The sequence below is a fragment of the Egretta garzetta genome, unplaced genomic scaffold (genome assembly GCF_000687185.1).
Source record: "Egretta garzetta isolate BGI_Z169 unplaced genomic scaffold, ASM68718v1 scaffold229, whole genome shotgun sequence".
Lineage (NCBI taxonomy): Eukaryota > Metazoa > Chordata > Aves > Pelecaniformes > Ardeidae > Egretta > Egretta garzetta.
The window spans coordinates 970,022-995,598 of NW_009270000.1; the positions used below are offsets into that span (position 1 = coordinate 970,022).

The window sequence follows — 25,577 nt, forward strand, 5'->3', positions numbered from 1 at the left end:
CTTTCATAAGTACTCACTTGGCTAAATGATGTGCAGTTAATCACAAGGCGTTCAGAATGCAGAGCACTTGCTAAAACTGTTAAGTGAGCCTTTAGATTTTTCTCATGTACAACTTGCATAAAGGAGGATGATAATTTAGGTACAGGAGATGTTACAATCATGCATGGTGATCTTGCAGAGAGACTCTACTTTGCATTAATTTCTCCTAATGATAGTATTCCCTACAGCCCAGACTTCATATTGCATGGTTTCTGAGTCTCCGAGGGTGTTCCTGGAAGCACTTCCTTGACAGGGAAGCAGGCAGGACTACAGAAAGATTTGGTCCTGGGAAGATATAAACTGATTTTGAACATAATTTTTGTTCTGAATTGATGACACCTCTTTTGAAGTCCTTTCGGTTATCCCACAAAATACCTTAAAACAACAAAGCCAGAGCTTTTGCACATGACTTCTACAGTTTATTTCAACAAGTAATATTTTAAATGCTTCAGGTGCTGGTCTGTTTTCACTTGTACCTGTTTACATCTAGAGATACTACACTGGAGTTATCCTGGATTTGCATTGATATAAGAGTTGAGAATTTGATTCAGAAGAAAAAATTTGCTCAGGAAGGCAGTAAATTCCATGGAAAACCCGCGATTATCACTTTGCTCAGTGTACCTCAGCAGCAGAGGGACCAGACCTGCTGGGAGTTAAATTTTGTTCCTGTGCTATTTAAGGTGGACAGCATGACTGGCAGTCTGTATTGAAAGGACAAAGGTGTAAATACAGAAAAGCATAGTCTAAATTTCTCCAGAAAACATAGCAGAATACTGTAGATCTGGTGAATGTGACATATTTTAGGATTAAAATTTGGGTTATGCTAAAAATCTAAATTTGAGGCAAAATTTTTGTGAATAAAGTAAAGAATTTTCTGTTGGAAAAATGTCAACATTGTAGAAAAAAATAATTCTTCTGTTTTCTCTTCTGTGGTTGCTGAATCATAGTTTTTTCTCTCATGAATTCAGTGTTTGTCCCAAACACGGAGGTTCCTTTTTCTTGAGCTTTTGTTTCACGCGGTCTGCTCGGCCAAAGTCAAGAACTCAGTCACTTTTTGATTGACAAAAATAAGTAAGGAAGTGGGATTTGTCCAGAGTCTTTGAAATAGGGACCTTGGCTATGGAGGCACTTGCTAAATAGTAATAATAGACCAAATTTCAAAGGAGCTGAACCACCAGCAACTTCAGTTAACCTCCTACTCATGTATTTAATGTTCAACTGTTTCTTTGATGAATGGTCCCAATTTCAGTAGGAGTTGCCAGGTAATTTTGAAATGTAGGCTGTTTATTTAGTAACTCCCCTGAACCTGGAAGTGCTTTACATTCTTGTGGCGCGAGAGCATCTCGTTTTCATATTCCACATAGAGCTGTATGGCGTGTCAATACCAACTTGCTCAGTCTGCTGACCAGCATGTCAGAGGCAGAAGAAGATACATTTGAAAAAATGCAGTCAGGGCAGCACTAGAAAAACCCGCTAATTTCCACTTTCTCCTCATTTTTACCAGCAGTGGGGTTTTGTGCTAGATATCCTGAAACTCTGTATTATAAAACATCTTTAAATAATCTGTTCACTTGAAAGTCATAATGCATTGATTGTGTCATCAAACAATTGCAGATTTAGGGACAAATTCTGCTGATTTCCGAGTGCCTACAGCTGCAAGTGAGTTGGTGCATCTGCACAGCCATATGAATACCAGACTGGATTTAGGAGGTGAATTTACACTACAAAAAATTATCTTAATTCATGGTAATAATCTTTTAGAGATGAGTTTCAGTCTGTAATAGCTGCTAAGCAAATTCAGTCTGTTTAAATAAATGTACACTCACCAAAGAGAGCCTTGATCAAGCAAAGTAAAAATATGAATTTTAGAAGTGGTGTCTTCGGTAGTTGTCCCGCAGTACTGAAGGATGGGTTGTCCTCTTTTTTTTTTTGAAAAAGAGCTGAAAAGCAGGGAATGGGCAGCAATAAGCACACCAAACTTTTGGTCCAAGTTTTATCTGTGTGATGACACTAACTATGTGAGGCTTCACTGGAGCAAGTACAAAGATAATTTGGCCTCACTACTGTAAGAAAATAAAATAGATGAACCTGTGACTTATCTTGAAGATGGAGTGAGCCAATGGGAACTGGCACTGAATGTGAACACTGAGCCTTAATGAAAATTCAAGGCAATGTTTTTCACTTTGTCAAATTGCCAGTTACTATTCACATGAGTTAAGAAGACACAGGCCCTCAGTCTTTCATTTTGCAACACATTAAGCATCCTTGTTGGAAAGCAACACTGTTAATTTAAGAAGCACCCTCGGTACTACAATGGCGTTTTATCTGTTAATAGGTGCCAGACTGGATAATAAAGTATGTCTGGGCACCCAGCCTTCCACATTTTGCTGCCTACTAGATGAAGAAGGTGAAAAAACAGTAATGGCCCTACAGGCTGCAGAAAAACTCAGCATGAGTGTGAACATCCCTCGAGCATGTTGCCCTGGAGCGGAGGTGGCCACACGCTCTCTGCCGTCACTGCCCTCCTTCGATGATGGAGTCACTGCTGTGCTACAGATTCCCAAAAGCACCCTTACCCCTTCTCCCGGCGTGGCAGAGTTGTGGCTGGAAGCAGAGCACAGCCACCCCCGGCTGTGACTAATGTGGTGAATGATTCAAGTTACAGCTCACAGGGAGGCAGGTTTCTTGGCTGTAAAAGGCTGATGCGGTGATTACCCATTATCCCATAAAAAGCTGACAAAAAAAACCCCATTTCTGTCTCTGTTCTCTTGCAAATTGCAGGAACCTTCCCAACAGATGCAGATAAAGGGAAGTTTGCAAGAAAACAGGCTGTAACACTTAAGCCTTTGTGCACGGTTGTCCAGTAGTTCTAGCAATCTTCCAATATTTGATTTATTATATCGTTTGTTACACTTTTTTTGGTGGTAACCAAGTCGTCCTGAAATGGAGTATTTCATTTTATTGCCATAAGAAAGGGGTGCAAGTACAACAGAAAGTGTGCTCAGAATAGGGACTGCAAGGACTGGTTGGATCTCAGAAGTTTTCTGCGCGTGTCAAGTGAGCTCCACCTTAAACAGTACTTCAGCAAATAGCTTCTACAAGCCTGTCAAAGGTAGCCCTTTCCAGTTTTCTAGAGAATGCTCCTGTTTCACACCCTGCTCCTGACTCCTAACATTCCATACTGTGCCTTTAGTAGTCACTAGCGTTATTAGCAACTTTTCATGGATTTGTGTAGTCATGATACATGTGGTTTAGTACTATTATCTTTTCCCAAACTGTATTAATTGACAGAAATGTTCTTCGCTCATACTTTTCCATACGCTTTGTGTACTCTTCAAGGAAAAAATTGCACTTTGGCAAAAAAAGCTTCCCTCCAGAATTTGGCAGGCAGCTCTGAAGAAGCTCTTGCAGACTGGAAGAGCCAGCTTTAGCACTTTGATTCTGTACATTCATTTAAAGAAAAAAAAAGGAAGGGCCAAGATGAAAAAATGTGTCCTTTCACCCCTAGGTGAGAGACATACACTTGGCTTGGTTGTTGTCTCTCCAGGTGGATACCTGAACTCCAGACATGGTGTCCGCTCTCAGGGAAAGCAACAGAGTGATTTCTCAGCAGTCATGTTTAACAAACAGGACTGAAGCTCTTAGCATTTTCTGGCAGTATTACAGGGCCATGATTCAACATAAGGGACTGTCCTTGAGCAGTTTCTCCCACTGTATTAATAGAAACAGGCTTTTAATTAGCCTCCAGCCTTTATTCCTTTTGATTCACTCTATTCTGTTTCTTGAGCAAACAGACTTACTACATGCTTTATAAGAAAAAAAACCAAAACCTCTCATGTTCCAGTGTGCAGAGCTACACTGACCCTTATCATCTGCTGTCTCCATCCAATGCCATAAAACATCTGGGAGGGTTATCTGCTCACTCCCTGTTTTAATTCTGAGCTCAGCTGGATCCAAAAGGCTTGTCCCCCTCAGGGCAGTGAGACGCCTTGTCATCACCATTAGTTTCCCCTAAAGACATATATTTTCTGTGCAGCAGGCCAGAGCAGAGACATACGTATTTCCATTTGTAGGGATTAGAGCCAAAGTGCTAACTACTCTGACCTCTTGTGTATGATAGGCCATGCAATTATATCCAGTTACTCCTGCACAAAGTCCAATGACTTTGTTTTTGGCTAAAGCATATCTTTTAAATGAGGAGTCAGGCTTGATCTAAAGACATTAAAATACAGGGAATCCCCTGTGATGGTAATTTGTTCCAGTTGAAATCACCCCCACTGCTTGAATTTTTGCTTCATTTCCAAGAGGCAGGTTTCTACCTCTGACTTGTAGCCAGGGGTGTATGTTACTCCTTCTGCCTCTTCAGAAAAGTGCCCCGTAGTGCCAATGCACCATCAAAGCACACAGGGTCTGCAGCCAAGTCTTCTCTTTTTCTTTTTCTTTATTTTTTAATGTTTTCTTCTGAGTAAGAAAAGCATTTGGTTCAATTTAAGCCTCTCACTGAAAATGCCAGTCCCCTGGTAAGCCTCGTAGCAGGGGAAATGCCTGGTAAAACTTGCAGCCTCCTCACTACGGACATGAGGACCGTTAGCTCAATAGCAGTTCCCTCCCATATGTGCTACCTCGGAGCCAGCGGCCCTCCAGGCTCCTGACCCCACCAGGAGCTGCCCTTGGTCACCAGCCCCAGCCTCTTGCTCTTTGCATGACTGGCCTGCCCCTAAGCTGCTGAGCTTGTCCCAAGGTTGTCCAGGCTCCAAATACTGTCTCCAGAGTGAGAAGGCTGGAGAGCCACAGTGGTGGGTTGGGCTTTTGGGGTCCCTATGTCGAGCTGGGTGTTCTTCAGTGCTGTGATGCCCAAGACCTGTCCAACTCATTGCCGCAAGCCAGGAAGCTGGATCTGCCCTTTTGGCCCTAATATCATGGTGGGAACTCTTTGGTAGCCTTCTTGTCATCTCACCCTTGTTATCCTTTTTGCAGTCACTGCTCTCCAAGCACAGCACACAGGGTTTATGCTTTTTGTTCCCACCATACTCTTAGCTACATTGATGTTCATTTTCTGTAAGTGGTCCCAGCTTGCTTGAATGGCTGCCCTGTACTCATCATTAGTTATGCATTAAGTTTTGTGTTCCTTTGGAAACTTTATAAGATTTGTGTCCATGCCTGAGAGAGGCCAAAGAAGGATCTCCCACAAAGCTGGATGCCATTTTCAGACAATCCAAAATATTATGGAGCAGCTAAGCAGTTTAGTAACTAATGAAATAATGATTAAAAACTAAGTGCTCTTCTGTCCTCTGGCTTCTGTCCATGTACAGCAAAATTTTGACCTGAGTTTGCTCATGCACCTTGGCAGAACACTTAGAGGAAATTTCTCTAAGTGCCTTTAACTTTTCTCTAACAAAGCTCTCAGCAAAACAAGGAGTGGAAGAGAGAAGAACCCGCATAACAAATTATATTGCCCTTACAATTTCTACAGGAGCGTAACACTTCATTGGGCAAATCATCTCTCAGCATTTGACACAAGAGCTACCAGGACATTTATCAAGCAGTTTAATCTATTTTAGGGTCATGTGCACAACTGTGCAACACAGTTCATCTTCTAAAATTACACAGATCTCGCCAGTAAGAAATAGTATTCATATAATAGGATATGAAGGAGCTGAAACCATTAATTCACTTTAAAAATATTGTTGAAAGTCTTTGTTTTCACAGCATTAAAGAAAGTCTTAACTAAGCTATTTAAATACAGTAATGTACATTTTGTTCAAATGAGCAAACAGGACACCGTCTTTTCTTGTGGATCAGGCAAGAAGTGCAGAACAAGAAGAGCATGGAAAGTAGTGAAAACCATTACTCTTTTACATGAAAAGGCTACATCTTATGTGTCAAAATATTTCTTCCTTGTGGGGCTTGAGTAAGATTCAGTCGGAGTGTGAGAAGGTGATGTATGAAGTATGCTTAACAAACAAAATACATCTTTCATTAAAAGGGAAGGTTCTGCTCACACTGAAGGCTCTGCTTTTCATGGTCCTGTTTGGGATGTGTGCCTTTAGCTATAGTTTACGATTTTCAACATTTCCATCTCTGCTTTTCAGGAGTATATAGTTCAGCCATGGAAAAATTCATCCTGGGCTGAAATTTGGCATACAAGGAACCAGCCAAGAAATAAATGCTCTAAGTCAAATAAAACTGCTGAGAAACAGACATTTTTAGAAAAGATTTTTACCCTTAATACATGAAAATTATTTTTCAGCCTATTACTTATAAATCTTAGAGCAGTACAGAGACTCAGTGCCTGTGGGCTCGGAAGGCACAAAGAAGAGTTATTTTGTAGTTTATTGGATTTTCCTTAAATAGGTTGTAGTGCTATGTGTTAATTTTTTTAATCCAAAGTTTCCACTGAGCTGTCAGTTTGGCTGCTTCACCTGCTCTTCTGTTCTATGCTTTTAGCTTGACGTGGAATAAAAGACATTTTCCAGCTCCCTGGCTGAGGGATACACCTACACTGATACAAATTGCACATAACTCTGTGGAAGCCAGAGAGGTTGCACTTGTGTAACTGAAATCATGATAAGGAACAAGAGTGTTCAGTGCAATTTAGTGCTGAAAACATTCGATGCTTGCATTGAGCAAATAAATTATGGTGTCTCCACACTTAGGTTGAAAGACTGTGGGTCAGGGGCCTGATGTATTTCTCTGCTGGAGTTCAAAAGAGCAGCTGCAGAGCATGGCATAAATAACAGCAGATATTGACTTCTTTGGGAGTGAAAAAGCAAGATGTATTGACCCTGGAGTTAAATATTGACCCCAGATTTGTTTCATTCTTTTTTTTTTTTTTTTTTTTTTTAAGGCTTCAAGGACCCATAAATCTTTGTTTCTGGCAAAAAAATAAGAGTTGAAAAGCAAATTCAGGCTTGACACAAATATGTGCAATCCTATTAACTTTATAAGTGCTTGCCACCTTTTACAATAAGTACAGAAAGGGACCATTTTCCTCACATTTTCAGTGGTATATCATATCAAAATAGGGAAACCTGGTTATTACAGCCATTATTTGAGGACTTCAACATCCTTCAGAAAGTTAAAGGTATGATAAAGTTGCAACTCGAGGAGAACATTGGAAACCAATGAAAAAGTTCTAAGGCAGATATTTACGTTTGCAGTCCGAAAGTCTTTGGCATTAACTTCAGGAAGAATAATTTTTCAAAATAAAAAAATTTACAGGTCTCAATTGTCTGAGTTCACTCAGTTCTTTCTTCCTTCTTTCTTGAACTATTGCCCTCCAAAGAAGTAAACGTTATTTTCAGTTACCTTGGGACTGCTTTCACTGAAACACTAGCTAAGATTTGGTTTGGCATTTTTTTATTACATAGGACTGTACCTTTCTCAAGAACTTTTAATAATATATTTACCTATCGGTTTGGGGGAAAAAACAGAGGTCTCCCTTATAACGTCTCGTCTAAATTAAAATTTACAAATTCCCACTTGTAGCTCTACATTTATATTATGCCTTCTGCCTCTTGATTAAAATGTCCTTTAGCACCTGAGATTTTCTCTCCATGAAAGCACATAAATTTTATAGTGAAAATTTCTATTTTTTTTTTTATCTACTCTTCTGGATAAGAAAAGCATTTGGTTCAATTTAAGCCTCTGCCAACCTCATTTGCCTGACAAGACTTGTAGCAAAGAGCCTGAAACGCCTGGTAAGACTTGAGTCCCCTACCTGCAAGGTGTGGAATCACAGGAGCCCCTGGCCTCATGGCAGCTGCCTTCCCTTCGTGCTGCCCTGGAGACAGAGACCCTAAAACTCACTGGCTGCATTAAAAAATATTTTGCAAATCCTCAGTTTTCCATGAGTTCGTGGGCTATCAAGAATAGGATTATAGCAAGGAGTATATATTTCAGGAAGGTTGTTATTATTGCAGGTATTATCGTTGCTATTATTATTGTGACCGTAGCAACATGTTTAGTGCTTTGTTAGGGGGTGGTCCAATAAATTTCCCAAGATACAAAAAAATGGCCGGTTGTTACAAGGCATACATACACCCTACAGATTTAGTAGGTTAATGCTTTGAATGGATTTGTCGATGTCTGTATTTCCGTGCTTGCAGTGGAGTTTTCACCTACTTAACACGGTGATTGCATTGACATTAGGAAGACAGTGGGTAGGTGCAATGTAGGCAGATAGTATGGTTGTTGTACCTCTGGCTACTCATCTTGTCTGTGACTACAGTGCTCTGCATGCCCTTCTGCACAGCTTTTCCTCACTTGTAACCAGGAGATTTAATCTGGCACTTTCCAGTGTTTGTCAAGACAGTGTAAATTCACTTATTGCTTTATTAAAGGGAAAAACACCAATTGCATTCGTCAACCACGCTTCCACCTCTGTACAGGAAACTCCTTGTAGTAATTTATGGAATAAAAATTTCCTCTCTAGATACAGGTGAATATTAAGCAGGGAAAAAAATCACAGGAATTGTGATGGTATTTAGGTTGAAAAAAATCCATTTATCAGGGCTGTTTTCTCCTTACATTGTACAGCCCTTGCACATGGGCACAACTGTGTGAAAAATGTTCTGATTGCCTGAGGAATTCATTCTAAGTCTGCTTTTTATCCAGGCTATAGGATGCTAGTGAGGTGTGTATGAGCCAGGGTATGGGAAGAGCTCAGGAGCTGGCGATGCTGCAGGACACAGGGAAGAGGGAAAAAGGGAGAACAGAACAAGAAAACCGAAAGATGGTAGCTGCATTGGGTCACATTGCTTCCTCTTAGCTTAGGGATCCAGCTTCACAGAGGAAAACATCCATTTTGAAAAGGTAAGAATCAGGAAAAGGCGGCAGAGACTGAGGTGGGTTAGGTTGGAGGATGGAAACAGGATTTATTGTCTCTGCCATCAAGCCTGCCATATTTCTGAGGAAAAAGCCCTACCTTTAGAAAGTGGTTTTAGAAGGGCAGTGAAGTGAAAAATAAATCCTAGCCCAGCCAGCCCCTCTCCTTTGGGGGTGATTTAATGCCGAGTCTCAATTCGGCTGAGGGGAGTAAGGCAGCACACTGCCAGAGGAGCAGTGTTTCTATTTAGACATAATTTCTCTCCAGTAGTTGAACATGTAGGCTCGGGAGATTAGGAATGAATTTACAGCCAGTGGATTTGTGACTGTGAGCTACGCTCAATGCAATGCCTGCAGGGATCCTTTCTTCTCTGTTCGGGGGTGGCATCCCAGCCCAGCAGTCTTGATACCATGATGGAAAAGGCTAGTTGGAAGTGGCAATTTGCACTCACAGCCATAATTAAATGAGTAGAGCAGGCTTCTGTATACACGCGGTGTTTTCTGCATTCACTTTCTTCTGTCTCTACTGCAATCTTCCTCGTGGCCGTCTTCATTTTTGGGGTCATGTTCCGAATAAGGGGCCTACATAAATGCTAAGTACCCGGCACAAATAGAGAAACACCTTCACCTCTTCTTTTACATGCAGATAAGTCTTTTAAATTCCAAATAATGTCCTCAGATAGACTTTTCAGTTGGAAAAGAGGCAATTTTTATATTAGAACGCTGCTTAAGGAAGGCAACGGAAGCCTTACCACTAAATCCGGTGAAGAGTGGATAAAGGTCTATATATTAATTCAAGGCATCAAATCTTGATTAACTTTTTTCAATTCTGTTAATGTCAGCATTTCACTGCAGCATTTCAGCTGGAACATGTAACAAAATCTGTAGATACAGGTACATCTGCATTTTAATACTAACAAATCACAATCTTCGTAACTTTCTCAAAGTTTTGCTTTTCTGCGTGAAGTTGGGCGTACTTGTTCATAACCTGCAGGCAATTTCTTTTTCCTGATTTTTCCCTAGTGGAAAAAGAAATAGAGTTTTTATGCCATCAAATATGGTTGAAACTTTATTTTGTTCCACTCCACTAGCTAGCGGAGGAGAGAAAAAAACATGATGAATGAGAAGGGCACGCAGCATGCTTCCGACTACCTAGTGAAAATTGGTTTAGATTCGTATGAATTACAAGAGTTTAAAAGCACACTTTGTAGAGACACATGGGATTTTATAATGCACTTGAGTGAACAACCTGCCTCGACCGTATTAGGGGCACATGTGTGCATGTATATGTACCCGCACAGAAACTTATGCCGAACAGATGGTTGCCGAGTATTCCCATCTAAACTGTGCAGGCACATAAAAAAAATTAATTTCTGTCAATAGCTGGAACAGCATCTGTGGATGTGATGGCGAATACAGAGATGTTGCCTTGTTGTGCATGGCTGGAGCCTTCACATGGTGAAGGCTTCACGAGGGTGAGCTTTTGTTCTGTGAAACAGTGATCCAATGTTTTTAGCATTGTCCTTAACATAACGTTAAAAGTTGCAGAAGTTGTTAGTAAAACAAAGGGTGGAATCTTCCCATGTGGAGAATGGGTTTTCCGCCTGTGCTCCAGGTGGCTTCCCCATGTTCCCGGTGAGTCGCTCTGCAGCACAGGTCATAGAATCATAGAATCACTTTGGTTGGAAAAGACCTCTGAGATCATCGAGTCCAACCTTTAACCTAACCCTGACATCCCACCACTAAACCATGTCCCTAAGAACCTCATCTATCCTTCTTTTAAATACCTCCAGCGATGAGGACTCTACCACCTCTCTGGACAGCCCATTCCAGAGCCTGGCAACCCTTTCAGTGAAGAAGTTTTTCCTAATGTCTAGCCTAAACCTGCCCTGGCGCAGCTTCAAACCATTCCCCCTCATCCTATCATCTGTTACCAGGGAGAAGAGGCCGACCCCCACATCACTACAGCCTCCTTTCAGGTAGTTGTACAGGGCAATCAGGTCTCCCCTCAGCCTCCTCTTCTCCAGACTAAATAACCCCAGTTCCCTCAGCCGCTCCTCGTATGACTTGTGCTCAAGACCCCTCACCAGCTTTGTGGCTCCCCTCTGGATGTGTTCCAGCAATGCAACATCTTTCTTGTAGTGAGGGGCCCAAAACTGAACACAGTATTCGAGGTGCAGCCTCACCAGCACCGAGTACAGGGGCACGATCACTTCCCTGCTCCTGCTGGTCACACTATTTCTGATACAGGCCAGGATGCCATTGGTCTTCTTGGCCACCTGGGCACACTGCTGGCTCATATTCAGCGGGCTGTCAACCAGTACCCCCAGGTCTTTTTCCACCAGGCAGCTTTCCAGCCACTCTTCCCTGAGCCTGTAGCACTGCATGGGGTTGTTGTGACCAAAGTGCAGGACATGGCACTTGGCCTTGTTGAACCTCATGCAGTTGGCCTCGGCCCATCAATCCAGCCTGTCCAGGTCTCTCTGCAGAGCCCTCCTCCCCTCAAGCAGATCAACAATGCCACCCAGTTTGGTGTCGTCTGCAAATTTACTGAGGGCACACTCAATCCCCTCATCCAGGTCATTGATAAAGATATTAAACAAGACTGGCCCTAGAACTGAGCCCTGGGGGACACCGCTTGTGACCAGCCGCCAACTGGATTTAGCTCCATTCACCATGACTCTCTGGGCTTGGCCATCCAGCCAGTTTTTAACCCAGCGAAGAGTACATCCATCTAGGCCATGAACTGCCAGCTTCTCCAGGAGAATGCTATGGGAGTCTGTGTCAAAGGCTTTGCTGAAGTCCAGGTAGACAACATCCACAGCCTTTCCCTCATCTACCAGGCAGGTCACCTGGTCGTAGAAGGAAATCAGGTTGGTTAGGCAAGACCTGCCTTTCATGAACCCATGCTGACTGGGCCTGATCCCCTGATTGTCCTCCATGTGCCTGGTGGTATCGGCACCTACCACGCTCACAGCCCCAGGCGAGATCACGTTGCCCTCTTGAAGAAATGTATCTAAAAAGCCACAAAGCACGGAGTTGCTATTTTTTCTACCTACCATTTAACGTCACACCATTACTGGGGTCACTGACGCCTAAACACTGGGTTACAAAAATAGAGAATGTTAGGGGAAATATGCACTCCGAGCGTGTTACCTTTTTGCCTCCTTTCAGTTGAATTAAGACTAAAAATCATGTACGTTAATCATCAAATTATGCCATCTTAATTAGGAGCTATGTTTCATCAGGAAGCTTGTTCATTTCAGAATGGAGGGCCCAGACTTAGACAGAAATGGCATCACTTCACCATCCAGCATAACTGAAGGACAAATCTCTTCTGTGACTTTGCTAATGCTTTGTTCACTCTAGTTTTAATTAACTCATTGGGTGGAATATCCTCAGGTTGTCTTAGGAGGCTGTTGCACAAACCAAAGATCTTTGATCTCCCTATAGATCTGGCTATATATCTTCTTGCCAGTCAGTCTAAATTCTTCTTTATTGGTATACAGTTTGAGAGAGGCTCTTTGCTGTCACGTGTCGTGGCATCTTGCCTGTCATTCAGCAGGTCTTTCATTCATACATAATTTTTATCTTCTTTTAACTGTTCTGGTTTTTCTCTCATCTTCTGAACAACCTAATTAGGTTTTTGGGTTTAGTTCCAGAGACGTGCACCGAGTGATCCCTTGCTTGATTTTCAGTAACTGAGGACAGACACATCTCTCTTGTTCCAGACAGCTATTTAAAATCACCAGCACTTACTAGGTTTTTGTTCTGGTTTGAATTAAGTTCTAGACATGTCTTTAAAACTTATAGTCTATGGGATGCTAGACCCTCTGGTGGTGTGATATTCTTACCGTGTTGCTATGGCTGGACCTTAAACTGGTGCAAATCCATGATTTCTCTTAAAATTTACCACATTGGTCCTTCAGTTTTGTTCATAATATTTGCCTAACATACAGTTCAGATACTCAGCAGTCTTTACTTAGCCTGTGTTGTGGTTGGGCTTTTTGTATCCTTTCAATTAAGATATTTAGTGTTTAATCACAGTAGGACATTGTTTGGTAATACTATATAATTAAATGGTGATGGTTGTTGAAGTGTATAATTAGGATTTCTGACAATTCATTGTGAATCTCTGGTCTACTGTGAAGAAGAACAAAGCCAGAGAGAAAATGCTGGCTGGGTTATATAAATAAGTGAGAGATGATGGTCAGGCTGAAAATGAGGGTTCTCCCCTCCTTTAATGAAAGGGTTTGTGTACATTACATAGAATAAAGTATTTCTTAGGCTGAAAGCTTTCCAGAGATAATAGTGTTGGCCCTCTGAGGCTCTTTATTATGTCAGATGTGGGATTTGGATTTACAGGAAGCGGCCGCTGCCTCCGACAGACTCAGTCTGGTGGAGGAGAATTTGCCCGGACTCCCCTGCGTGCAGAGCCTCGGGCTGCAACCTGCAGAAGGGTTGGGTTTTTCCAAGGTGTCCCAGAGAAGGAAACCCCCCATTTCCACTGAAATACCGTGGGCTCTTAGGACAAAGTGCCCCCCTCCAGCTTCAGGGGACAAGGGACATGGTGAGCCCTGCCAGCCCCAGCCCCTGCCCCACCATTGCCCCCTCCGTGGTGAGAGTGGCTCTTTAAAAGGGGCAGGATTATGAAAAGTCCTGTAAATGGTGGAGTCTTCTATTGTCTTAAGCCTTAAAGATCAATGCAACAATGCCCCCCCACTTTTCATTTTTTAACAGTCTAGGACTAGCCTGTTCTCCTAAAATGCAAGCTGAAAGTCTCACATAATTATACAGCTGCAAGAATCATAGAATCACAGAATAGTTTGGGTTGGAAGGGACCTTTAAAGCTCATCTAGCTCAACCCCCCCTACAGTGAGCAGGGACATCTTCAACCAGATCAGGTTGCTCAGAGCCCCGTCCAGCCTGACTTCGAATGTTTCAAGGGACGGGGCATCTACCACCTCTCTGGGCAACCTGTTCCAGTGTTTCACCACCGTCATTACAAAGAATTTCTTCCTTATATCTAACCTGAATCTACCCTCTTTCAGTTTAAAACAATTACCCCTTGTCCTATTGCAACCGGCCCTGGTAAAAAAATTGTCCCCATCTTTCCTATAGGCCCCCTTTAAGTACTGAAAGGTCGCAGCCAGGTCTCCCCGCAGCCTTCTCTTCTCCAGGATGAACAACCCCAACTCTCTCAGCCTGTCCTCACAACAGAGCTGCTCCAGCCCTCGGATCATGTTTGTGGCCTCCTCTGGACCCACCTCAACAGCTCCGTGACTTTCCTGTGCCGGGGACCCCAGGGCTGGACGCAGCCCTGCAGGTGGGGCCTCACCAGAGCAAAGCAGAGGGGCAGAATTGCCTCCCGCGACCTGCTGGCCACGCTGCTTGTGGTGCAGCCCAGGATAGGGTTGGCCACCTGGGCTGTGAGCGCACGTTGCCGGCTCATGTCCAGTTTTTCATCCACCAGTACCCCCAGGTCCTCCTCTGCAGGGCTGCTCTCAATCCCTTCATCCCCCAGGCTGTACTGATACCGGGGGTTGCCCCGACCCAGGTGCAGGACCTTGCACTTGGAAAGAAAGGGGCACCAGGGTGAAGAAGAAATCCCACAGTGTGAAGCTCAGGATAAAATCACAGGAACTGGCACCACTGGCCCCGTCAGGAGTCACGCAGCTCTTTTGAGGCATAAATTCTCAGACAGGCTTTTGAGGTGTGTTTTTTCCTCTCCAGGGGTTATTCGTACAAGCCGCCAGCTATGTAACAGGGTGATCAAGTTTTGCAGGACACTGTAGAAACCTGTGAGGATGGAGTGGTTTGGGGCTGGTCCATTTATTTATTAATTTATGAAGAAAGAAGCTCTGTGTCTTGTGGTGTTTACTTGAAATATAGAGTGGCTGTTTTGGACTCTGTCTTGCTGCCATGTTTCATGATTTTCCACCTGGCATGGGAAAACTGCCACAAGTTCAGTGAGTACATACCCACCGCTTAGATTTCAAGTTTTGCTGCTTTAATTGCTTCCTATTAAATAACCAGAAACCTTTTCAAAATAAGCATAGCTTGCATTTATCCCTATTTGATTAGAAAACCAGAAGCAAAACCAGCAAATGCCGGAACAAATGACAGCATGTTTGTGCTAAATATTTTTTTCCAATGGCATTGTAAAAATCTGACAATGAAGTTAAGCAGGCTGTGGCAATCCACCTGCCCACAAGCCAGCACTGCACCACTTGGGCGAGCAGGACCGCTGCCATTGCGGAGACAAGGCTTGCGAAGACTGTGGATGTGGGAGGAAAGCTGGCACTCATGTTCCCCCTAGAGCCAATGGAAAGGAAATCATGGCAAGAGACTGAGTGAGGAGTGAAGAAGGTGGGGGCAGCAGACACAATTTGGTAGTATCAGCCCTGGTTTATAATGTACAATAAAGGGCCTTGGTTTGCCTGGTCAAGAGCTCTTCACCACAAAGCCCTGGGGGTGGGTGAGCACACGTGAGAGAGCTGTGGTAAGAGGAATGGCTCCGTCTGAATGAAGGCAGCAGCATGGCTTTCCCAAACCAGGCCCTTCTCAACTGCAACCTAAGGGCTCGGTGCTCCCCTGCAGACCGGTCATGTAACAACCGTGATGTTTTCTCATTTAGTCACACTTACCCCCAGGAGGGGTTGTCTAGCAGTATTTTTTTAGGTCCTAGAGCCAGAGAGGGGCTGGGGTACCAAGCAGCAGCTAGAGGGGTAGCTGCTCAGAGAAGCCCCAGTGCCTGCTATGCTTTCCATGGCTGCAGCCTCATGCTAAATGCCCATCCAGTAACTTGGGGATGGCCATGGACCTTTACACATTAGCTAGGAAAAATGTAGGGCGTCTATTTGCACTTAGCTCAGGTTATAGCCTTTATAGGGTAAGGATATACTCCAAACAGAAGGAAGGAAATTTCTCTCAAAATAATAATTAAAAAAACCCATGAGCCAGTCTCAGTTTTTGCCATTCATAATCATTATGAAGAACAATTGCTTTCTGAGGTAGGTTAGTCATATCAAGCCATCAAATCATCTGTTTTGCTGACTGCAAAGAAATCATTCATGGAGGATCACAGGAATTGTTTTCGTGAAGGGTAGGTTAATAACCTGTAACACCACATAGAGGAAAAGACAAAAATCTCACTTTGAATTTTGCGGCTGGCTGCTTGCAGTAATCTCAAAGCTATACAAAGTTTATTATTGGCAAAGATGTGTCTGCTTTTGATTTGAGTGTGCTAATGTAATATGCTGAGTTTGTGTCAGTACAAAAGCTTCTCTGTAAGAAACATATACAACGTATTTTTCTAGATATTTGAACATAAATGTATGTGTGTATATATGTATGTATACATGTATACATATGCATGAATTTTAAAATCCTCTCTGTCCTAAGAGACCCGCTTACTTTCCTAATGTCTAGTCATGCATATTAGTAAAAACGTACCATTTTACACTGAATTTAAGCACTTACAGCCAGGTTTTTCAAGGGATTTTGTTATTTAAACCTAGAGATGGATTCTTCATGGGATCATCTACTGTATATATGAGATAGGCACCCACTAGGAGCTTGTTGCAGCTCCGCATGGTGAGGTACCTCTCAGTATTTGATTCCTACCTACATGTTCAATCATAGAATCATAGAATGGTTTGGGTTGGAAGGGACCTTAAAGATCATCAAGTCCAACCCCCCTGCCATGGGAAGGTAACCCTGCCCATAGCAGAGGGGCTGGAACTAGGTGTAGTTTGCTCAGGCCCCTTTAAATATAGCTATTAGATCTACTGCTCATCAGTTTTGAAAACACTACCCTTGAGAAATTTATCATTTGAAGGCTGCAAACTAGGCTTGCAGTCGTCCTTCTGAAATTTAAGGGATGTTATCTCTTTTCAGTGAATCACACTGGGGAAAACCCCTCCTAACTAACATATGTATTTCTGTTTCCTGCACTACATTTCTTCAATCATCTTATCAGTACATTTTTTGTCAGGGTTACAAAGGGAGCCTTGCATCTTTGTCAAAACTGATCTGCCAGCAGAATTATTATGAGGCCACCTATAATCCTGCAGCAAAAGCCAAGAAAAGGACACAGAGGCAAATACTTCTAAAAGAATTATTCAGCAAAAAAGTGTGTGTGCATATCACATTTGAGTGTTCAAAGATGTGCTCCTGAAGCGTAATATAGTTGAGGAGTCAGGCATCATGAAAGGTGGTTACTCCATGTCAAAGAGCAAAGACATTTAGTCTCCCATTAAAAAACATGGAACAACAACAACAAAACCAACCAAAAAACCCCAGCTCCTCCTCCAGCAAAACCTCTGCTTATCCAGAGCCCAAAAGGAATCTGCAGATGTATACCCCCTGCATGAGAACAAAGTCTTCAGTCACTGGAATGCAATGCTATAAAAACAAATACTACAAAGCCTGGTAACAGGGGGATGTCTCACTTGCATATTTTTTTGTGACCATCTTGGTTTGCAGAGAAGGGGGTCCCCAAAGCATGTGAGCCAGCAGGATCTCTTTGTACTAGGTCGCTGCCTGTTTGGCCAGATGTCTTCCCAACAGTGAGACAGAAAAACCAGAGCTCTTATTAAAATAAGTCAGGGAGAGGAATGGAAAAAAGCATGTGTCCAGCGAAATGAGGCACATTGTGTCCCATCTGATATTTATTAAACATTGATCAAATGAGCAGTGAGAAATGCACATCATGCGGAAGTGACCCTGGCTCCCCGGGTTTGGAAGTCAGTGACAGATGTCTGGGAGCAGACCAACACTGAAAACACGTGTACAGGACAGAGAGGAGTGTGCTGTGCTAGGAGCAACCATAACAAACGGAGAGGAGCTGACTTCAGCCGACAACCCTCTTTTGCAGGTTTTACACACGGTCTATTGATGGGATGGGTGTGTAGGGTCTTTCCCTGTATGTTTTCTCCACAGCTTTCTAGATAAGAGGTTACACATCTCCTGGAAGAACACTGAAAGCAAGCAGCCGAGTGGGTAGAAGTGGGGAAGTTTTGCCAAATTAAAGCCCAAGCAAGGGCTCCTTCAAGCCCTGACTCTCAGCTTTTGTGCTAAACCTGTATAATTTTATGCCAACCTGCTGAGTTTTGTGTAATCACAACAAGCATTTGAAATAGTCTCCCATCTGTTATTGCTTAATGTTTTGGCTATTACGTCTTTTCAGAGCAACCCTTCAATAAAAATAAGCGTCCTCACAGCGCGGACTAAATGCATCTCCTGTATCAGAACAAGCTTAGTTGAGCTTGGTCCTTAAACAGGGTAGCGGGGAAGAGCAACAGGGCAAGTTGAAGCCAGGCTCTGTGCTTGGGAAGCCCTGATTACACCGTAATTCATCCCTATAGAGAAAGGGTCGCATTCCTGGCTTTTACCATTGCTCATAGCCTGGATTATTTAACTGCACAAAAAGACATCAGAATGAGTCTTCCAGATCTTTTCTTCAAGGTACCGCTATCTTTAGTAATTTTTATACGGTTAGTAAACTAGAAAGTCAGCTGTTACTAGCAACAGAGTTGAGAGCTCTGTATTTGCAATAAAGAGGAAATTTGATAGCTCTGAAAGACTTTACTTGTGTCCATCTCTAGGCAAACAAAGGAGCCTGTTAGAGCTCCGTGGCTTTTTACTCCAGCCCTGGCAGGTTAGATGAGGGTAGCAGGGGTTCGATGGCAGTCAGACGCGGTTTTAAGCTGACAGGCAGAAAGCGCCAGCAGGCAATGCAATACACAGTTCCAGCCCAGCTTAGTTAATGGAATCACTCCTGCCTGTACGATTGCTTTAGTATGCTGTGTTTATGTTATTGATACAACAGTGCTGGCCCGTTAAAGGATGGAAAGGTCTGGCTTTTGTTGGGGTGCCGCTCTGATGTCAGTTTGAAATATGCTGAAAGTAAAAGTTCTGAAAAGCCAAAGCGCTGTTTTATTGAACCGGCGATAGAGAGGACTGAGACAAGTGAAACAGGATCCTTATGAAGCAGGGGAACGTACATGATGCTAGACGCTAAACTGCAATACATGCAGTGACATCAGCAAGGTTTCAGCTCATTACACTACACGGGAAGCCGGAGTACGGTGACAGAAAGCAGGTCATGTCATAAAATGAGTAATCTTAATATGAGACTGTAATCAAGTGGAACTTTTCTGTGTGCAGTTGCTGTCAAAGGTTTTGTTTTTGTTTCTGCCCTTCTCTGTGCTTTGTACCTCTGCAGTCTATCAGTCTTCCCAGGAATGGATCTGGTTCTGCTTCCATTAACATTAACATAGGGAGGATCGAGCTTTCTGTTACCTGTGCGTGCTTTGTGCCCCAAGACTCTCGTGGGTTTTGGTATGTGGGATGTTCAAAGACTTACACGACTAGAATCTGAATTTTAAGCCCTTTGGAGGAAGAACCTTGCGTTCAGCAGAGAGGGGCTCAATGAGCCCATTAGTACCAGCTAACAGCAGCAAAATGGTGTTCCAGACACCATGAGTTCTCACTGTGAAATTCTCACTGAATACCCACTGCAATCCCTTAGAAAACGGCACTTTCCCTCTCCAGCATTTTCAGCAAGCAGAACTTCCCCACTAGCAAACTCCCTGAGAGTGTCAACCAACTGAAGAGAACCAGCCCGCACACCAGGATCTCTGAGCAAGCCTTTTCTTCTGTGGTGCAGGAGTTAGCAGCCTTCCAAATCCAAGTCAGCAATACACGGGCTATGCAACTGCCTGTCTCTGTGCCAGCTCCCTTCCTTCCCACCTGCACAGGCAGGAGAGAAGCCTTTCCCCGCTGGAGTTTCTGTTCTTGGGTTTATCCTTACAAGTCTTTGTCTTACTTTCCCGGAATGCTCCCATTCCTGAAAAAAGAACCAGATTCCCAACTAATTTTATGCCTAAACCCCAAGGAACCTGAATCTATGACATCGCTTTCAACCCATGGCAACAGAACGTGATGTCACAGCTGAAATGTTTAGAAAAAACACGTGACGGCATAATGTGGAAAGTGGGCTGACCTGTGAGAGATGCATTTCTGCCTTAGCCACGGCTAGTATTATGTGCAGAGGGAACTGAGAAAAATGCCTTGTCAAATAAACTTTGTATAAATCCTTTTCCCGAGTTGCTCCAATATGGTAATCCCTCCTTCAAGTACCCTGGGCTTCAGGAGGTCACTGGAAACTGCTGTTCTTTGAGAGAGAAATACGGTTGACTTAACTTGATATGTCGGTCACCCATCCTCCAGGATGAACCCAGGGGAAGTGGCCCATGCTTTTCTCTTAAAAAAAATGAAAAATAAAAAAACCGCTTTGCAGAAGGTCATGTTTTGGGAAAAGTAAAATCAGCTGTGGGTTAGGCCTTGGGGGAAATATAAGCTACTCATAAAAAGCTATGGAGCAAGTTTTGATTAGTTAAGTAATCTGGTACACAGAATTTATTAGAGCTTAAAGCTTTCCTGTGGGACTCCCTTAATAGTACACAAATAGAGTAAAATATTAAAAAAAAAAATGCATTTTCTGACAGACGCAGAAAGCTACATTAATCCTGGCCTGCTTAAAGCACATCAGAAGGAGGGATAAGTCCTGCATATTCGTTCCGGCACAGTGGTCCAGTTTTCATGTTTTTACACGTTTGTGTTTCTGATTAATTTCTTGGTAACTTAATCAACACTTCCAACACTCTCGGGCTGTTCCTGAGGAGCACATAGAGAAAAGAGGAATATTGCTTCTCTAATAGACCCAAAGATGTCAAACCATTCTGCAAAAAGCTCAAATATAAAATAGTAAAGGCCTGTTTTCTCTCATCAACTTGAGGCCTTTTTTCTTAAACTTGTCCACAAGGGAGCATTTCTCTGTTGGTATAGATGTGCCACTAGCTTTACCAGTATGGCACCCCTTCTTTTCTGTGGAAATAGTATACTCCAAACTCCTTCAAAATAAGAAAAAAGTCTCTCTCATTACAGAAAGAAAGTGTTCACATGATAACCATTTGTAGTAATGGTTACAAAGCAGGACCAGTACTCCTACCAGGTTTTCACAATGCTATTTTATTTCTATATTTTCCTTCTGCCAGAGCGTTTTCTGTCTCCTATTGCCCCGTAGGGAAACCAAATGCTAACAAAGAGCTGCTGCAGCATGATGCCTGATGGAGGAGGAGACACTAATAAACATTTTACTTCCAAAGCTCACCATAGGCTTGGAAAATAGTCCTGTCTCTCAGGAAAGCCACAGGTTTTCTGCTGAAGCAGAACCTACTTCTCTTCAACATGCTAAAATCCCAAAGTGATTGTATCACTAAGCTGATGTTTTAACTACCGTGGAGGCTATCCTGGCAGAATAGGCAAATACGCACCCATATATCATCTGCTTACATAAATAAATTGTTCTTTAGAAAATGGAGGAGAAGAAATGGAGGGATAAAACCAGCAATGTGTTCCTTGCCGTTGTTTTAAAATTCTTTAAATCTTCTTTTGCAGGTATTCAGGAGGGGACTCAATGTACCAAATGTAAAAATAACTGGGCACTGAAGTTTTCCATCATCTTATTATATATTTTATGTGCCCTGTTAACAATCACAGTAGCCATTCTGGGATACAAAGGTATGTATGCATCAAGCCCAACACTTCACTTTCAGCCAAGCATCCAAGCGCGTTTCCACATATTAGACAGATAGGCAATTTATCACATTTCACCTTAAATATCAATACCTTGGCAATGTTGGCTTTTTGTACACACATAACAACAACTGCAACCTTAGATTTTCACCTTTGAAAAATTATGAAGTTTTGAAACTAGATTAGACATTTGAAAGAAAAGAAAAAAGTTAGAACAAAATGATCATTCTTCCAGGAGCACTAACTGGAAGACTCAAAGCTCGGTAACATATGCTATACCTTGATTTCACTGAGCTCTTTAACATATACTCCACCTTTCCAGAATAAATGTCCTTCTTAATGCGAGAGACAGAAATAGTCTTACTAATACAATATTTATCATGGGAACAAAGTGTAGGATCAATATAACTTTGAAATATCTGGAAGAAAGATTGAACCAGGAGGTGCCAATGTATTGAGTTATCTATAATTATTTTGATGAACAGAGACACTTAGAGGCTTTTGACTGTAATTTCAAAGATTCTGGTAGTTGGACAAGCCAGTAATGGCAAAAATTTCACTTGTGGAAGTAGGACACATGGGAAAGCACGGCTTAAAAGTCCTATGCATCCTCAGCACTAATTAAGTGTAGGCACTTTAGCATTCTTATGAACGTATTGATGTAAATACTTGCTTGTCGTGCAGTCACATCTCTAATAAGTTAAATAAGTAAGACGTGAGTTTATGGTAAGGAAAAGAAAGTGAATAGCATCACTGTGAGTATTATAACAGGACGTCGCAGCATGTTGCGGAGAAAACCAAGCTAGCTTTAAACGAGCTGCTTGAGTATGGCTCTGAAAGTAGCTCCGAAACCTCTCCAAGAAGCTGGGTAAATATTCATGTGATTAGCATGCAGGGCGTCCTGTGCCGCCAACAGCTGCGCTCATAGCAGAGCTGACATCACCTCTGGTCCTTTGCCAGTGAAAGAAAAGGAAATTGTAGAAATAGAAAAGGATGAATACTTATTTAAGAGGATTTGGTACAGTTTCGAGTGGGAAGAAAATTCAAACTGCTTGGTTTAGATGGAAGATTTAGCCAGGGAGATGAGAGAACATGAAGGACAGACAGAGACATGTAGGTATTCTTTTTTCATGATAAAGAAGATGGAATGTGGTGAATTAAAATAAAATGCAAAGAAATGCAGTAGATATGTAATTGGTCAGACATTCTCCTAAAGCATGTGTAACTGGTCTCTGGAAGTCAGATTCTGAGGAAAAAACCAAAACTTTCCAGGATTCAAAAACTTGTTCTTGATCTATAAAGATAAGATCATCTCATCTGGTTATATGGACTAGGGGATGACAAACTTAAGCCTTCTGGAGATATAAATCTGCAGAGATCTTCTTACAGCAGATGAGGATGGGATCCTTCCGGGCTATAACCCAGCCACTAAATGCCAGGGATTTAGCAGAATTTTCCTCAAGAGAGTTTTATACAAGGCTGTCAGTTCTGGGGCTCACCAGAAGACTCAGACCTCACTTGGCATCAGAAACAGCGTATCAAGTTGGAGGGACCCTTGCTCTATCTTGCTTTGGCAAACGTTTGTTTGCGTATGTGTGTAGGAAGCAATAGCAATAAGGAAACTGTCCAAAAGCTCTCTTTGGGAGAGGGAGTTTCTCTTCCTCATTTCAATCCACAGTTTTCAAGCTGCTTTCTCCATGGGGGCCTCTAGCACTGTCTTTTCCCCACGCTTTGCTCTCATCTTGAGGCCCCATCTTGGCCACACTCATTTCTAAACCTTCTTTCACTGAGTAGTCATCGGTGCCTGACCAGGGACTTGTCTGTCTGTCATAGCAGTACCAAGCCACATCTCTCCAGGGCAATGACAAAAGAATTTCCTCTCCCACAAAAAAATTGGGAAAAAGATTATAGGAAGGTGGATAATGCACATCTTGCTCACAGACCTTAAGAGATCTCGGTGACCGCTGCTCCACCACTCACCGACTTGGTGACTGCTCCACCAAGTCCAAGGTATCCCTTCTGTAATGCCAAGCAGCAAAAGGCCATATGTCAGGCTTAATTTTGCCCTTTGTACCTGCAGTTTAAGAGCTTCATCTCCACAATGCCTAAGCGCTAATTTGCAAGGAAAACATGAGTTAGACAAAATCCCAGCTGATGGTACATATTCAAAGGAATTATTGCAATGTTTTTGATGGTTGGGAAGGAATAAGGCCTTAAAGGAAGAAGAAAACTCAAAATAAAATTTTACAGAGCTCTTGAACTCTCCTCTCTGCATCAGAGCTTGGCTTGTCTTTTTTATTGCAATATTACACTGAAAGAAGGAATTCTGCTGGCATCAGGGATTCTTTCAGTCTCTTAGCTAAGTTTCCATTAAATTTGCCTCCCACACTTATGTTTATAAAGCCCAAAACTACTTTTAAAACTTTCATTTCCTACGTGGTATTTAGATATCCTTTGTGATTTAAAACGTTAAAACTACTAATCAGTGGATTAAATATGGCAGGCAAAAAAATAACTCAATGGGAGGCAAAGTCAACACAGAAAAAACCTCCAAACTGGTGGTAAAAATTACATAGTAGTTTGGAGAAACCTGAAACCAAAACATGAATTAAACATCAAGGTCATTAAGGAATAAGAAGCCAAGTTTACTATTCGCTTTGAGAAGACCTATTATACTATTGTTAAAAACATTAACAGAGCAATCTGTGATTTTTTACGCATACTTTCTTAAATTAAATGCAAAATGCAAAGTTATACTTTTTCTGGGACGAGCCAGTGCCAGATTAGCCTGCTGAAGGGGAATGATCCTCCCGTGACTCACCCCAGTGAGGGAAGCGAGCTTGCTCTCAGCTTGAATTTCTGGTAGTTCTCATTCTCTGGTCAGTCCTTGGTTTTAAGTTTCTTGACTAATGCCCACTGTGACTTTCAGCTACTTCTTTTGTCTGTCTCCCAGAAAGAGTTTGCCTGCCGTTATCTAGGGCCAACACACCCTGGTGAGATGGCACATTTTGTCCCTGCTTCTGAAATGGTGGCTCAGATGCAGACAGTCCTCGCTGTTCCAGTCAGCAACTAGTTGAAATTTTGGCTTCTTTTGGAGTGTCTTTACCACATTTTCCACAGTGACCTTGTCAGAAAGTGTGATGATACTGTAGAGAGATCTGACCAAGCTGAGAATTCAGGTGAAGCTATGCAAAACCAAGTTCAAGGCATAGACGGATTTTGCATTTTTGAGAGCAGCAGACTGCTTGGAGCAGCAGAGTGGCCTTCATAAGGGGTATTATGGCTGGTCTGCCTGCTTTGCCTTTGCCTTTTTCTGGAGGACACAGAAAGTGGCTGTTTAAGCCTGGGGTGCTCCCCAGATGTTGACTTCTACTCCTGAGAGTGCTCCCCATGCTCACCTACCACTGAAGGCTTCATCCAGAGATGGCGGCGGGAGCTACTGCCAGGGAAGGAAAGGCACTCCCAATAAGAGGACATCCATCCACTTTTGGTGGTCATCCATGACCCCTTTTGGCAACAAGAGCAACAAAACCTGCTTTGGCCACAGCACTCTACTTGTTCTCCCCAGAGTTCATCCTTGCCACTTGCAGGGAAGTAGCAAGAAAGTAAATAAGCTACAGGTTTACAGAATTGGCTTCACTGTCTCAAGACATGGGAAGCACCTTATTTCTTCTGTTTGAAAGAGGGAGCTGGCGCAGTAACTCGTGTAGCTTCTCGCAGGGTTGGTTCAGATGCATTCTGCTCCCCGTGTAGCCAAAGGGCTAAATAATCTCATGATGAGAAGAAATTTCTGCCCCTGGTTGTGGCTTGAATGCAAAAGCCTATTAGACATGGTTTGGTGTGGAAGCTGAAGGTGGCTTCTAGCCTCGCAAGCATTTCACATTTTTGCCACTGGAAGCCACCCTGGGCTCTTTTATTTGTTGCTCTGCTTTTTCAGTTTCCATATCAATTCCATCAAATAATCAGATTGTCTCAGTGACAAGAAAATTATGCTGACCTTACAAAATAAAGAGCACATCAGCCATAAATCTGCACTTGCTGAATGACCATCCTTTCAATCTTAACGGGGCAGAATGGTTTCAAGACCGTTTTCAGTGATCTGTACAATT

The 25,577-nt window shown here is 42.7% G+C and overlaps 1 protein-coding gene across 1 annotated transcript in view; it reads left to right on the forward strand.

Moving 5' to 3' along the window:
• COLEC12 (collectin subfamily member 12) overlaps positions 1–25,577 on the forward strand; it is a 92,608-nt gene that overhangs the window by 50,820 nt on the left and 16,211 nt on the right. The window contains exon 3 of the mRNA XM_035903013.1: positions 21,331–21,453. Within this exon, the coding sequence (XP_035758906.1) occupies positions 21,331–21,453 (123 nt within the window). The remainder of the gene's footprint in view (positions 1–21,330; positions 21,454–25,577) is intronic.